This window comes from Ciconia boyciana, chromosome 3, assembly GCF_034638445.1.
Source record: "Ciconia boyciana chromosome 3, ASM3463844v1, whole genome shotgun sequence".
Lineage (NCBI taxonomy): Eukaryota > Metazoa > Chordata > Aves > Ciconiiformes > Ciconiidae > Ciconia > Ciconia boyciana.
This window is the reverse complement of record NC_132936.1, coordinates 108,711,029-108,727,707: the sequence shown is the minus strand read 5'-3', so window position 1 is coordinate 108,727,707 and position 16,679 is coordinate 108,711,029. Positions and strand designations below refer to the sequence as shown.

At 39.3% G+C, this 16,679-nt stretch overlaps 1 protein-coding gene across 4 annotated transcripts in view; it reads left to right on the top strand.

Moving 5' to 3' along the window:
* ENAH (ENAH actin regulator) overlaps positions 1-15,858 on the top strand; it is a 102,954-nt gene extending 87,096 nt beyond the window's left edge. For all 4 annotated transcript variants that reach the window (XM_072857024.1, XM_072857026.1, XM_072857028.1 and 1 more), the window contains 5 exons: positions 92-140; positions 3,652-3,718; positions 10,541-10,619; positions 13,782-13,839; positions 15,031-15,858. In XM_072857024.1, the coding sequence (XP_072713125.1) occupies positions 92-140; positions 3,652-3,718; positions 10,541-10,619; positions 13,782-13,839; positions 15,031-15,068 (291 nt within the window). In that variant the 3' untranslated portion in view covers positions 15,069-15,858. The remainder of the gene's footprint in view (positions 1-91; positions 141-3,651; positions 3,719-10,540; positions 10,620-13,781; positions 13,840-15,030) is intronic.
* Positions 15,859-16,679: the final 821 nt, after the last annotated feature.

Genomic DNA, 16,679 nt, shown 5'->3' with positions numbered 1-16,679 from the left:
ATTAATCTGTTAGATTCATAAGAGTTAAAGGTGGTTTTTTTTTCTCTCTTCCTCCTCCCTGCCTTCTCCTTCTCTCCTCCCTTTTAATCAGGAAGAATCAGAGTCTTCAACTTCTAAGGTTTCTTCAACAAGCACACCTGGTAAGTAGCACAGGTTTCTGAACTCTGTGACTCTATAATGCTAAAACCTAATGACAAATCTCAAGTCAGCTGTGCTGAATTTTGGAGCCTGCCTTTTCTCCTATGATTACAGCCTGGCATTTTGCTGTAGAATGGGTCCTGGTTCAGAAGTGTTTCAGAAGATGACAGATTAACAGAACATCCACTGGAACACTGCACTTGGTATAGGGTCTTCCTGTGTCAAACCTATGGGGCTGATGCACAGAAAGCAGTTGGTAGTGAATGTGAAAGCAAATTGTCTCAGTCATTGCAGGACATGAGTTGGGACAGTAGTTTGTTTCCTTCAAGGCAGACATACGAGACTATCGGAGTCAGACAGAAACACTTGCTGCTTCCAGGTACTTTAGTAAAGAGTCCCTCACATGCAAGTGTCCTTTCTAAATCCATATAAATGCATGGAGCAGAAATTCTTTAACCATGATTCCTCTGCTGAGGTATGCTTGGGACAGAGTTTGGAACTGTGTAGCCAACGCTTCTGTGCAGTCAGTAAGGAAAGCTCACATCTCACCAATTCTGTAGTTGGCCAAGATGTATTGTCAGCATGTGTATGTATTCATACTGTAAAGGCTTGTGTTACAAGGACTCAAGTGACACTCAAGACTTTATTTTTCTGTCCTTTAGTAGTACGTTCTTATACCCTTAGCTTCCCTGGCCACCTCCCCCTACGTGCATACAAAAAGGGGAGGATGTGCCATATAACCTGCAGTTTGTCATCCCAAAAGACACTGGAAGTAGAGGGCAAAAGGAAAATGATGGGGTAATGAATATACCAGTCTCCAGTATGTTCTAGCTTTCTCTGTTGATTGCTTGCCCATATGTATACTTCTTCACTAGATGATTCAGCCGCTTGATGGTGTGAAGGCCTTAATATTGAAAACCACTGCTGAAGGGTGAACAAAACCCAGGCGGCCACTGGCTGTGGGATAAAAAGGAGAGCTAGGAGCTAAGTGTGTCCGGATGGAAAAAACTGGAAAACTGTTACTATTGAGATACAGCCAGTAGTCTAAAGAAATTAGACTGTAAGGCAATAAATGACTTAATACAAATCAAGTTTTTGCTTAAGAGTTTGCTTCATTCTGTTAAACACAGAGATGATATTAGCCTTGGGGAAATAACTGCTTTTGGAACACCTCTCCTAATAATATTAGGCCCAAAAGAGGGAAATCAAAAACAGTGGAAGTGAAGTGGTTCCTTTAATTGGTTGTCAGGATAAGAAGCCTCATCAAACTTTTTTAAAATGTCAAATGCATCCAGAGGCTTGACTGTTTCCTTCCAATGGAGAGATTTTACTTCACTTCTTGATGATGTAAAATGCTCTGGAATGCTATGCCTCATCATTGGACCATGTCTTTAAAATGTTTAAGAGGAATGCTTGGCATGCTGAGCAGAGTCCAGGTCAATAATTTGTGTAATTATGTCTAATTACCATTAATAACATAACTGAAATTGTTATACACAGACTTGCTAGCATTTACCTCTTTGGCATTGCGCTTACCCTTCTGATGTGCTGTTGTGGTGAACTATGACAGTTCCACATTCTTTGTTAGGAGGAGTATGATGTTGAAAGGGGAGATATTTCTTCTGTCCTGAGCTTGGGTCTCCTTGCATTTATTTTGATACATTTCAACTCTGTTAAGGGGCTGTACTGTCTGTCTCCTGTTGCTTACAGGGAGAGTTACACCATGATTACTTACACATATTAGTCCTTTTCTGTATATGGTATATTCCTTTTAGGGGAAGAAACACACAGTCACATAAAGCTAAGTAAAACGTAAGTTAAAACATGTTAGGTAATAATATAAACAAAGCAAGCTCAAAACCATGGGATAGGCAACAGATGTATGACTCTTGGATAATGTTGCTGTTTCAGCTAGATAAGGATAATCACGTGGTCCTTGAGCAAGCTGCAGCCATAGCAAAAGTTTCTCAATTTTGCAGATACAGCTAAAATCCTGCTGAAGTAACTCCTATGGCAGGACAAGTCCTGAAGCCTGGTATATCAAATTTAGCTTAAGACTTATTAAGCTACCTGTAGTTGGCTGGATCACAGGCTATGCTAGCAGACTTTTGCAATTCAGATAGTCTTCTCAGTATCTAGCTGCATCCCAGAGAACTTCCTGGTCAAATGAGACTCTGAAAGGGCATTTCTCCTCTCAGCTTTCCCAGCTTAGCAGAGCTGAGCAATACAAAAGAAAGGGAACAAAACAAACCCCAGATCTGAAATAAAGACTGATAAGATCAGCGGCACATTGAAGTCCTGAGTAAGTGATGATAGCAAGTAAGTAATAGCAATTCACACTATAGAAAGACTGTTTTAACTTGTGCAGATTGTAAGGAATGAAAACCTGATCCATAAGGAATGAAGTATTTGTGGTGATAGGTATGTCCTGAGGAAGGGCTTAGGTGAGACCACTAAAGGAAAAAAAAAATCTCATTCACCATGCAACACAAAATAAACAGTCCTTAACTGAACTGTTTGCCTTGTTTCGGCTGTGATTTCTGTCTGTCTGCTATTGACAAACAAACCTGCACAGTAAAGCTAGCTTTCACATGTGACTTTAGATCACTGTAATAAACTCAGGATAGCAAGTCAAAGTTTATTGGAGAGGATTCTAAGCAGAACCGAAAGCAGGCTCTAGAATGGAAAGCGAAGCATGTGCATGTATAAAGATAGGTTGGGCTTTTAAAACTTGACTACAAATTAGACTCATGTCTATAGACTAGGCCCAAAAGTCCTCTTCTGCAGTGTATAATAGAGTGCTTGCCCATAGAGTATAAGCTGCCCAGACAGGAGAAGAGATGCACAGTAAAACTTTTTCTAGTATCACAGGTGGTAAGTAAACTACAATCTCTTTTGGATCCAAGGGCAATGTACCTTTAGTTTTGAGTCTGTATTATTTTGAAAGGGAGAAATGATATATTGCAACTTTAGAAGTATCTTTTTGGGGACAAGACTTCAGTGCAAAATAAATAACTTGTTGCTGAAAGGTATTCTAGTTGTGTGAGGTTGTATTATCCCTGCTATTGCTTCACTGAAATTGACACTGAATTAATTTTATATAATTCATTAACAGCTCAGGAAAACCCCTTTAGCTTAAAAACATCTTCCCCCAGTATTTGAAGCTGGCTATTTGATTACAGTTCCAGAATTCCATGTTTCACAACTGAAGCAATAAAATACATGAAGGATAGGCAGACCTTCTCCCAGTTGGATTAAGAATCAAAGGGCATTTACATCTAGAACAAAAGTGAGACTTTAAGATGCTATAACAGCATAAATGGTAGTATAACTAAAAATAAGATTAATACAACAGGAGGTAGCTTAATATGAAAGAACTAATGCAATGTAGTAAAACAAAAAACCAAACCCAGAAAAGGCTGACTTAAGTTGTCAGGTACTTGAAGTTTCCTCATGTAAATTACACAACAAATAGAAAAAGACAGTTTTCAATCTTCTCATTATGTTTTCCAGAACTAACAAGAAAGCCTTGGGAAAGAACAAATACAGTGAATGGAAGCAAGTCACCTGTTATCTCCAGGTACTCCCTTTTGTACCAGCTATCTTCTCCTTACTCTTGCTGTTGTTGATCATGCTGCTAAAGATACTGGACTAAAATAGCAAAAATCACCTTAATAGTCTTAAAAGCAAAATGTATGGATTTAAAATTACTGCTGTGAAACTGCTTTTGTAGTTTTAATTAGGAATGAAGAGTTGCTTTTGGGAAATGCTAGTAAGTGAAACTTTTGACAGTAAAGTCAAAAGTAAAACCCAAAAAGATTCCTTAACAATTTCTGGTGTATAACTTCAATTATTAAGGTGTATGTTTGCCTACAGCAATGTTTAATTCTTTATATTTCTGTAAATTTTAAAGTCTGAAATTTCCTGCAAGGGAAAACCAAATTCAGTGCTGTGAGTCATATATTCAGTAGTAAATCTAGTGAATAGGTTTTCTCCTTTCTGTTTCTGTGCTAGTCATAGAATGGTTATCTAGATATTTAAGCCATCTTGGTAACATTTGATTCTGTGGCGGTTTTCAGTAGCTGTCTCATACCAATCCACCAAGTCCATCCTAAAGAAGTGTGGAAATATTATACATCATTCAGTGCATTAACCAATCTTTGGTAACTTGTCAGCTGGAACTTTGGGCGTTTTGGCAGGCATCTCAGTAATGCAAGAGTGAAATGGCTGCTTTAGCTTTAAATTTTTGAGGTATATTTAATTGCCATTTACATTAAGCAGAAGGCTTGTGGTTCACTTTAGAATTCCTGTATATTCTGTGTACAGAGGTTAAAGGATTCTGACCTGTGATAATCTGACAGTTTCCTGAATTTCTTGAGAGAAAACAAAAGAACATGTTAAACTTGAGAATGGTCTGTTTGAAATGACTTGAATTCTCCTTAAAATTCTGGCCTGTTGGAAAGAGCTATGCAAGATTTGGTGATTAGAGAAGAAAAAAACAATTATTCTCTAAGTGGCATTACTTGTGGTTGAGGTTGCCATTGAGGTTCTCGGTTCTAAAACGCAGCACTAAGCACTCTCAGCGTACATCGGTATCCTTGTCTGTCTGTCAGAAATAACTAAGTCCAGGAGCCTAAAATGTCTGCAGCCTTGATTCTGGTTGCTTGCTTTGTTTTTTGTCAAGAAGCAGGTCACATTGGTGGTGATGTCCTCTCTGCTATACTGTCAGTGTAACAAAATACTGCTTTACCTTTAGCCTTGATTTCCCCCTACTTTCTTCCCCCTCACCCCATGGTAGGTCTTACCTGCTTTAACTGAGGTCTCTTGTTTTCAAGCAGATTGAGGTATCAATACATGGCATTGAGGGGGAACTTGCCACAGAATTAATTTGTGTAAGGAATCCTAAAGTGCATTTTAGATTTCATATTGTTTAAGACAGTTGCTGGCCTGGCCCTTTGGCTATAGATACCCTATGGATAAGCAGTTGAAGAAAGGAAAGTGAAGGGATTAATAAATAGGGCAACTCTCCATATCAGACTCCTTTGTGGAGTCTGGGATGTCCTTAAGTCTTCATTCTACCTGTCCCTACAGCTGTAGCTTCTTGTAAACTGTTTTATGCATCCTATTTCATTGATCTTGTTTCAACTGGTGAAATTCAGAGGTTACTGAGGTATCTTTAAAAGTGTTTTCTGACCTAGAGGAGTACAGGAGTACAGAGGAGTTTTGAGACTTCTCTTGAGACATATTAACAACATCTCTCCATCAAGCTTTTGTCTTCAGTCATCCAATGGAAAACGTTGATAGAATTTAGCTTGTTGAGAGCCTCACTGGGTGGATACACTAAAAGTACTTCCAAAATAAGAATTCCATGTTTATCGAATATCAGTATTATTTTCCAGTGGTGTCATAACCTGCTGGAAGGTGCCATAGCATATATTTTAAGACTGCTGGTACAGTTTTCTAGTCAGTGTTGACAGTTTGCCCTGCCAGGATGAGGAATGTTTCATGGACCGAGAAAGAAGAGGTATTAGTAGAAGTCTCTCTTGAATACCCTTGCATTTTTCTTAATTCTCTACAGTTGCCAAGTCTATCTCAGCAAGCAGCTTGTTTAAGTAACTTTCTTTGAGTTAGTTAAACGGTGCTGCTATTTGAAACATTAATACTGTTTGCCAAAAGGGGATATCTTTCACCTGGTAAGGCTCTAGAACCTGCTTCTGACCTCTTCAGAGATGATAAGAGTCATTTATGGGGATTAAACAAAGCATACCTAAGAAACTGGCACGTAAGCAAAATTTTCTCTTCAGAGCTTCCAAACAGGTAGACAATGAAGGAGTTGTTATTCAGAATCAATGTTCTAAGTATTTTAAAATAACTAGTGTCCTGTTTAAAATCAGGCCTTTTTTTTCTAGCAGACTTTGAAAAGACTTAAGCTGTGTGCTTTTAGTATTTCCTGAAATTTTCAAATAGAACTCTTGGAACACAACTAGTGAAACCCCATGGTATTTAAGGTGCTAAAACTGAATGAAATTAAGACCTATTATAGCTTGTTAAGGTAGTGTTTCTCCCCTTCGTAGACGGGAATCTCCGTGGAAAAATCTGCTTGCTTCTGAAAACAGGTTCTATGATTCATTAAACAGGTATCATCCTGTTGGGATTTGAGACTTTGTAATAACCATTTTGACCAGTTCAGGGTTGGACTTTTTGTACATGGATTGGTAATCACCACACACACCACCAGGTTCCTCTTCACATTTTGTTTGTCCAGTTGAGCCCATTTTTGGACTAGTTAAAAGCAGATGGTGTCAAAGGCAAATTGAGATGGCTTAAGAACCAGCTATGAATTCACATTAAATACTGGTTTTCTGGCAGTTGCCACCTGCAAATTCCTGTTGGATGTGCCAGGATTTAGTGGACCATTTGCAGTGTTTTGAGAAGCAGGTTTTCAAAAATGTAAGTTTAGATACACAGGAATAGCAATTAATTTCCCAGATGAGTTTTCACATCTGCTTTTTGCAAATTAAGTAAAGATGACAAATAGATTTTTGCCTGACCTAAACATTGGAAAGAAGGGGAAAAAAAAAAAGGACTTGTTAAACATAAACTAATGTTTCTGTTGGGAACATATTCACAAGTTAGAATTAACATTGTGTATTTTAAGCTGTAGATCTCAGTTTCACTCTCTGTAGTGGTAGTCATAAAATACTGAGATTGAAAGCCTTCAGGTTTAAAGAGCTTTCCACAGATAAATATGTTACAGAGCCCTTCAGAATTACTGAGTCAAATTCCAGCTTTGTTTTTCATGAAGGCACTCATTGTGGTGACTACTTAATCTTTTGTATGAAAAGTTCCCCTTTTAGCTACTTATCTTGGGTGGTGTATTTTGCATGTTGGCATGAATAAAATCTTTATCTTGCATGCTTGATTTAAGGTTTTTTAGGGACTATCAAGGTTGCCTCACTGTCCTGTTAGGCAATGCTATGAAAAACCACACGGGAGAGCTCTTTAGCCATCTTAGCATCGAATGGTCGGGATGTTTTATTGACTAAATTTCAATAGTTAATGTTTTTCTTAATGGCAACTGCATTCACCATTAATGTTTCTTCTGAACAAGTTGAAGAAGGAAAAATAGGATAATTTTTTGGGGGGAAGACAGCTAGATTTGCCTGAGATTAGAAATTATCTTGTTTACAAATTACGGTCTTTCATACTTGAATGAAGAATATCTTGCCTTTCAGAAAGCAAAAATGGACTACATTCTTAAGACTGAGTGGTAGAGTTTATAAAGAGGCTTTCCTGTTGAGATTTTTGACAGATAGCAGGAATATATAGTGTATGATTGGTAGATCTGAAGCACAAGAAACATGAAGCAATCTCTTTGTGGAGAGCTCTTCTTTAAAATTATCTCATTAAAAATATTAAAGTCATAAGTCATTTTATTAAAATATTAAACTATATTATTGTTTGGATTCTTCCATTAAGGCAAGTAATAGGTGCCTGTTATCAATTGCCAGGAGCTGCATTTGAGAGGACACTGATTCTTTTTTCAGTCATGTTGGGTAAATGCTGTAATGCCATAGTGTATGAGAACAAAGCGATAGTCAATGGAAATGATCAGAAACTATATATGGAGAATCTGAAAAACTCATGCTATTCTACTTGGAGTAAGTCAGTGTTCACAGTTTGAGGTGTAAACTGCAAGTAACACTTTAAAGATGAGATACATGATGAAGCAGCAATTGCCAAAGATCTCATCTTGATGAATGTTTTTGAGCAAGGAATTCTTTCATAATGAGCTAAGCACTGTCGATATCTAAAGAGTTTTGTAAAATATCCTAAACTGTGGTTTGTCTTCATAGCATTAGCACGCACTGTAGATTTTCGGGTGATTGCAAGGTGAATTCTATTTTCCAGCTTATTCCACTGTCAAGTTATTGAATAGTTCATCTTCTGTCTTACTCAGTGGATCATGTATTTCATTTCGGTGTGTTTCAAGCAACAGTGATGTTAGCAATTTCTCTCTTGGAACTTACATTTAAACAGCTGTAGACTTACATCTAAACAGCTGTAGCAATTGAGTATTGTGATCCCAAGTGAAGAACTGAGCTGGTATAACAACACGGGATGTTTCTGTGCCTCTCTGCTTTGATGCGAAGTCCAGCAGCAAGGGACAGTTAATGCAATCCCTTTTGCTGACTCTGTTTTGCGTGGTTAACTGCTGGCAGTTTTTTCCTAAATGAGTGCCACTAGGCTTGACATAACTAACTTGTCAGTACACAGAAATAATCATGAAGCATTAAAAGAATTGTGGAGAGGTTTCCACTACTTAGAGTGGAGTTACTGGCTTCTGAAAAGATGAATGGGCTCGGGTGTACCAATTTAAAATGTCCTGTCACCAGAATTACTCAGTAGCTATGAATGTGTATGAAGGTTTTCATGAATTTTTTGAACGTGCCAGGCTCTTCAGTGACACACACATGCCCTATTACAGGTTAGGGGGAGGAAAAATAGGCAACTCTTGCATCCCACGTTATTTCTTAACATTTTTCACACTGGGAACCTATGAGAGGCAAAAGTACCTGCTGGAGAGCACAAACCTGAGAAAGTTTCTGTAGTATCAAAATGATGTTTTAGTGTGCATGCCTTTTCTGTTGGGAGTCGCATTTTGAGGGTTTTCCTTCAGTTAGCAAATAAGAAAGTAGTCCTGTCAGGTTATAAAAGTCATCAAGATAATCCAGTACGAGGCTTATTCTGCTCGTACTGAACAGAGGCAGTGTATTCAGCCCATTTCTTCATGGATGAACTGCTATCTTGTAAGGGAAGATGCATGAAAGCTGAAGGTAGTGGTTTTGTAAAAACAAACGAATACATATATATAGACACACACACACATATATAGGTTCACTATTCTTTTTCTTCTGAGAACACAGCTTTTTTGTTAGCTAAATTAAAAACACATAAATGGAAAAATTAAAGCAATGGATGTAATGCTTGTCCCTCACACATTCTGCTTTATTCTGAAAAAAGTTTTATACTGTGTATTTGAGAGAAGATAAAGTGCAGAACCGTGCCTTTACTGCTGGTTTGTCTTTTTTCCTGGCCATCTTCCATTGTAACAAATAAGGCTGCACCTTCAGGTAACGAATCCAGAAAAATGCAGTGTTTAATGAATTCATCCTATGTAAGAATTTGGAAGTGAGACACTGAGTTTAGGCCAGGCTTTTTTGTTCAGTGATGCCACATACAAGGACAATGAAATAGGACCCAGTTTAGTCTACTAATACCCTGTCCTTCCTTAATGTTAGCATACTGTGATAATTCTAAGCATTGGGGAAACCTCTTGACATGAACTGTCATCAATTTTATCAACTTATTTTGGCTTAACACTTTATAGAGTAATGGAGAGAGAATGCTAGCCAAGATTTAAAAAGTAACTAAGAACAGCAGAACATTCCTCCCTCTTCATCCCACACCACCCACCCATCCATCCATCCCTGCTTTGGAGAACCATTTCTGTATTCCTGCTGTTAACATCTAGGTTCTGTCTCTGCTCATAGCTGTAGGTATGCAAGGCCCTGTGGAAGTGTAGTAAGTACCTGAGTCTGAGTTACACCTTGTATAAGCCCAGTGGATCAGAAAAGAGAAATGAGAAGGTAGAAAACCAGCTTCTTCTGGAATGTGTGTTAAAAATGCAAGATAATCTTGGTAAGCAAGTTTTCGAGGTATTAGGAGAGTATTAGGTAAGCAAACATTGAATGTGACGTAGTCCAAAACACTAGAACTTCCTCTCAAGTATTATCTTATAAATCTTGCTGCTGTTACAGTATTTGCTTTCAGTAGCTTTAGAAAGCAATTGATGGAATAATTTAGGTTGGAAGGGAGTTAGATAAGGTTGCTCAGCCTCATCCATTCAAATGGTGAATATCTGCCAGGGTGATTCCACAGCATTCATACTGTTACAGTATCAATATGTAGTCATCAGTTAGTGGGAGTGTTTCTTTGAGAAGGCCTCTTTTGAAATGAGTAAGCAGTTGAAAAGGACAAAGGGGGAGTATTTGACATTTGAAGGTGTTCAGCTTTTCATGCCCATTATGAAAAAATCAGAAACCACTGACAGTGAAATCTGTCTGGTACTTGAAAAGTTCTTGTTTTGAACTAATAACTCTTATTCTTACGGTAATTTATATTTCCAGTATGTGGAAAATGTTCTTGGATGTTGCTTTCTATTCTGTGTGGTATTTTGGGTCTGCCTGATTTTACCATCCTCCCACTCCCAACATTTTTTTTCGTTCTGATTCTTTACTATGGTTTTGATAGAAGAATGTTAGCGAGTTTGATGGGGAAGTCCTATGTATCCTGTAATAATGAGTGACCAGTAATTCATGGATGTGTTTTTGTACTGCAGACCAAAATCTACACCAACGGGGCAACCCAGTGCCAATGGAGTACAGTCGGAAGGTCTAGATTATGACAGATTGAAGCAGGTATGTATATAATGCTTTGAATAGGAAACTTGGGTATAAGGGCTTGTAGCTGTCCAATACCAGTATTTAACTGTTTTCTTAACTAGTTCCAAACTTAAATAATTATTTACTAATTATTAGTAATTATTTTTCACCAGGCATGTTTCAGTATTCTTAGAAGCTGTAACTGTAGGATGGCGGCTTACATAGCCCCATTGCTTTCTCACAGGTGATGCTTGTTCCTGCTTTTGCATTAGACAGCACACACAAGATGGTGTTGATACTATGGATGGAACTGGGAAACTGGTTTGCCAGGAAAACCTTTCCTTCTGTTCTCCTCTCTACACAAGCAAACAAACAAACAACTAACAAGCCCTCAGAGCAGTTCTAGCAGAACAAGTATCACCATGTTTGATATCAGATGTGAGCACCCATGGTCATGTGTCTGGTGGTGAAAGAGCATCCAGCAATACCACCGTTTGTGTAGCTGTCCTGGCTAAGAGCAGAGGAGAGTCTTGTGGGAAGAAGGCAGCAGCCGCCTGCTGTTAGATGAGGAAAAGATGTTATGGGATGCTTTGAGAATTGTTTGGTAAGCTACCTGTAGGTGACAGGCCTTTGTCAAGTGCACTTGCCAAACAGACAAACCTGTACAACCAGAGGCTTGGCAAGGGATCTCTTGTGACTTGTATGAAGACAGGAGCTATCAGTTAAGAGCATTAGTGATCTTTAGACTGAGCAGACATCCCACGCTCCTAAGAACAGGAGCCCCCAGAGGAGCAAGTGGGTGTAAGGTATTTGTGTTCCTCCGACTACTGAGAAGTCCCCCTCTGCTGAGGAGGCCCTAAGATGATCATCTTTGCTGCTGCTGGTAGGTGCTTTCAGTGCAGATGTCCTTTTGAGAACAGTTGTTGCCTGGGGCATCGGGCTGATGCTGACCCGAGCAGACTTGTGTAAGATGTTTGTTGTCCACATGCAAGAACGCTGCTGTGTATTTTTGCCCTGTTGGGCTTCGTGGTGTGTCTTGTAATCTTTAGGGTCTTTGGGAACAGCAAGGACAACGTGCAGCAGGGAAGCCTGATTGCCATAGGTGAGCAGCATTTCAGCATGGTGTCACTGGCGTAGAGGGGTGGTATGACGGGGGTAGCTGGCCTGCTGGTGGCTTGCTGAGTGAGGCTTGGGCAAAAGCAGTAGTGCACTTTCTCAGTGGCAATCTGAGTTGTGTGGTATGGGGAGTCGTGTTTGAGGTCTTGGTACTGTTTTTTGGCCACATTTGTCCATGCTGAGCTGGTGGAAGCTCCTTTTCTTGGGGAGCATGTTGAGATGGTGCTAGTTACTTTTCTGGCAGACTATGAGCATGCAGTGTATTCTGGGTGTGATCTGCCTCTTTTTCAGGCAAGGCTCTGCTGAAGTCAGATCCGTGTCCTTGAAAAGGGGAAAGTGATGTGCTTGCTGTTGCCAGGGGGCTCTATATTCAGGAGTCTGTAGAGCGGTGGTTGGTTGTACAGTGGGTGGGTTCCAGACTTGGCAGGTTTGGGGGATGGTTGTTCGTAAGGCCATGGTGTTGGTGGCAGTGGTTTTTAGAGGGGGTGTGAATTGTGGAGTTGGAGGTGAGGGATCTTCCTCAAGTGGCGTTTGGATCAACGGGCTGGTCCCCGAGGTGGGAGGGAGGTTCTAGATTGGGTTCCAGCTCAGTGGTTGGTTCTAAAGCAGGTCCCAGCTCAGTGGTCAGTTCTAGATTGGGTTCCAGCTTGGTGGTTGGCTCTAGGTCTGGTTCTGGCCTGATGGGCTGTTCTAGAATGGGTTCTTGAGCCAGTTCTGGCTCTGTGGGTGGTTCTGGAGTGTGTGTGGGGTTGTTCTGGAATCTGGTTCAAGGGATACTCCTGTTTTGTCATCTCAAGAGGATTTGTGGTACTCTTGCTACAGCTTCCATGAAATGCTGATGATGATAGCAGTCTGGCTGCTTTTTTTTTTCCTTCTGTTTCCTTTTTTTTCCCCTGGGGTGCTTTTTTCTTTTCTGTGTTTCTTTTTTGAGTTGAAGGCACAGAGGATGGGGATCCTATCATCCCGTAAAGCACAGCTCTCCCAAATTTCCAGCATGCTGACTCTCGCTGCCTCTGTTAAGATTCTTTTCTCTGGAGACAAAATTGTCTCATGCTCTAGTTCTACTGGATGTGTGGCAAGCTCTTACTTGCTGCTACCCTTCCCAGCAACTGGTGGCCATGGTCCTGTTCCAAGGCTTCTTGCCGCTTGTCCAAGAGTCTCATCTAAGACTTGGCAAACTGGCAGACCTCTCTCTGCAGCTTTGGTATGCGCTCTTACGCCAGGAATGACTTCAGGCAGGGAAGGTGTGTCCATGCATGTGTCTTCCACCAACAGCTCATACAGGACTTGGCAAGCCTAGAGTACACTAGAGTAATTGCATGCTCAGTTGCGAACAGCATGCTAACCCCAAAGCTGAAAAAGAAACAGATGAAATCTTGTGGATTAGTTTCCTGCTGACTACAGATTTGGCCAGGAGGTGACAATCTCCTCTGCAGAAACAGAGACTACCCCCGACTCTGCTTGCAAAAACATTGTCACCAAATCGTCAGTTAACATCACTTACACAAAAGGATGGACAAAGCAGCAAGTGGGGGACGGCACTTCACTCTGTCACCTTCATTCCCTCACATTCCACTTGGCGACTGGGAATACCTTGATAACTTGATCCCCCTTTTTTTTTCTTTTTTTCTTTGAATATTTCCTTGGCTTGAGGTTTTTAGTTAGCTACTTTTTTTGCATTCCACATCACATTTCACCTGTAGCAAAGCTTTCTTATTTTAAAGGGATGTGCCAAATTTTTCTTTTTTACTTTTTTTTTTATATTTAGCAATTACATTAGTGCCATATTCTAACTTCAGTATGTCCCTTCTCCTCTCATAAATTCTACAGGAATCAATTTGTAGGACTTCTATGGATGATTTTTTTATTATTATTCATTGTACATGCAGTAAGAATGTTTTAGGGATGCTTTAGGTTTGGGGGATTAACTTGGAAGATAAAGACTGGGTTATGCATTTCAGAAGGGTTAAAGGTTGATGAAAGGTTGGAAGAATTTTGGATTTCTCTCAGCAGAAAATTACAGGTGGCAAAATCTGTTCATGTTGCAAAACTAATCTTATTATTTATGCTCTGATACCATAGGACATTTTAGATGAAATGAGGAAGGAGTTAACGAAATTAAAGGAAGAACTCATTGATGGTAGGTATCAATCTGCTTGCTGCTGTTGTTCAGTCTTAGAGTGAGTAGCTACAGGTGCACAACAATGTAAATATAATGTGTTTCTAGCCCAAGAATGATATATTGGTAAAAGTAGCTTTGTTGTTAGTCTGGTGGCATACTTCCATTTGTGCCAAACCTGTTCTGATGGATGTGCTTGTATGTTTTCTCTCCTGTGCTTTTTGTTTTAAGAGCACATTGACACCAAGTAGTGTCTTTTAAAAGTGGTTGGAGGGATGCTGTACTTGAGTGATTTGCGGTTATCCTTGTATCATGTGGTGGTAGGTGGGTTATTCTTAAATAATTCAGAGCTGCTGAGGTGCATATTTCAAAACTGGTAATATTCAGACTAGGATTGTGCTTCCAGCTTTCAGTATTATCTTCTTTTGTCTGTAACATGAGAGTCAAGGAAAAGAATTCTCACAATTTTCCTTTTTATTTTAACAGAAGATATCTTTCTAAGTAGTCTTGTGTACTTAAGGGAAATAATTGAGAAAGCATAATCTTAAAAGTCCACCAGTCAAGAAGTAAATAAAACTCTGTGTGATTTACTACATTGGTGTGCTGGTTTTGTGGGGGTTTTTTTGTTGTTTTGGTTTTGTTTTTGTTTTTTCTTTGTGGAAAGTACCAAAGGGGGGACCGGGGGGAAGTCATATTAAACTGATACCACTCCTGGTAAAATATCAAATGTCATCAACTGATGTCATAGAAAGAGCTGGCTGGTTTTGGGCTACAGAGAATGCAGTGCTTTTCCCTATATTTTGACTGTGCTGTATACTGCAGCCTTTTAGAACAGTACAATGCAAACAAGGGAGAGCCCTGAGGTTGCTCTTAAAACAAACAAAGAAAAAATTATAATAAATGAGGCCACACATATGGTCCTTGGTAATCCCAGTGGTAGTGATTGTCATCAGGTGAGGTCATAGACTTGCTGGAGATGCAGAACTGAAAAATAAGACGTTAACAAAAATTTTACAGGAGGAAAAAGGGTACTGCCTGGTTGAGAATGACAGTTGTCTGAAGCCACATGAAGCTATCTTACGTATAGATTATTTGTGTGATAAGACTGTTGGAGCAGAGTGAGCATTCGTTAAGGAGTCAGTTGTGTATTCTGGCTTTCTGCCTTGACTTTGACTATTTGATTTGTTAACTTTTCTCTCTGTCTCTTTCTAGCTATCAGGCAGGAACTCAGCAAGTCGAATACTGCATAGAAAGACTAGTACTAAGCCGATGTGACTCTTTAACTTGGTATAAAACTGACTACGTTTTGTGAGCTGTTAGAAGAAAACGGAGACAGACAGACACTTGGAAGGAGGGAGAAACAACCTATTCTGAAAAGCTTCAGATACATCACTCTGGTGATATGCTATTCCCCTCCTAGTTTGCAGCTTTTTTCTGACCTTTACAGCAGGGTGGAAAAGACTCTTAAAGTTACTGTAATGATTATGCAGAAATTCCTACACCTATCAGACAAGATCACAGTGCTTTGAAGTCTACTCATGTCAAGATAAAATTGCACATGTTTCAGAATTTGTTGTTAAGACAAAAAACAGGGAAAAGCTTGGGAAGGCTTTTCAGAGAGGTTTTCTTAATGAAGGAGTTAGCAAGTTATACTGTTGTACTTCAGATGTATCTCAGGTTTGTCTTCCTATCGTATCTGATATTTCCATGAATAATTTAAAAGATCAGATGTGTAGAAGTTCAGTTCACAAAACATGCAACAATTAGAAATGCGTGCTTTTAAAGGGCAATATTTGTAAGTGAATGACCTAGACAGTGATGACACATCAAGATTTTGGAATTTTATGATAGGAAGCCTCTCTAGTTAGCCTTCATGCAATTTTATAGGAAAATAAAAAAAGCAAACACAGTCCAGAGTTTAAAGATGTAGATGCCTTCCTACATTGTTACGATGCTTTACCAAATCTAAGACTTCTACATAATGCGAATCAGCAGTCAAATGTAAATCATTAGTATGTTGTAGATTTACAGTAGATTTTTGGGGCTTTTTTTAGATTTATGCATGTGGACATTTTTGTAATGTAACACAACACAGCCAGCTTTTTAATTAAAAGAAAAATTGCATGTCACAGAGTAGCCTTTTCATTTGTAAGGCTTAATTTATGCCCAGAAAGATGCGGGATGAGGGAGGGGGAAGGTGACACATTTTTATTACTTTCTACACTTTTTCTTCATCTTACATGCATGTGTAATAATGAGGAAAACGTGACTTTTATCAGTAACCATGTTAATGGAACCAGGTACTTAATCCTTTTGTATCTTTTTTCAGTTTTCTATTTGAAATTCAGTAATACTTCCATAATGGTTCTGAAACTCCCATGTGAACCTAACTCATTTCTAGGTGAGAGAACAAACACGTAGGCATCTGAATTACTTGGGATGCCCCTGTGTAAGTGCGTTGTCCTTTACCTTTTTACCATGACCCTCTGCTTCACTCTTTTCTGAGACTCCTTATTTGGTTGTTTAATGAAACAGGACAGCAGTTAGTTACCTTAGAATGACGGAGCATCAGGTCACAGTAATTGTCCCCTTCTCCTCCTAATTTATCTGCCACCCTCCTTCCAAAAAACTCAAAACCAACAAAAGACCCCACAGCTCCACACAACCCAAACCCTGAAAAACAGCAATGGTATGCCATTGGTTTCGGTTGACAATTTGAGAATTATTTTTAGGGGAGATGATACCTTTCTGTTTTCCAGGGTTTTCAGATTTTATGCTTGTAAAATTTTTTTTTTTATTTTTTTTTTTAATGTGGTACAGTTCAGTGGAATAGAAATTCTGTGAATTGGATCTGTAGTGCT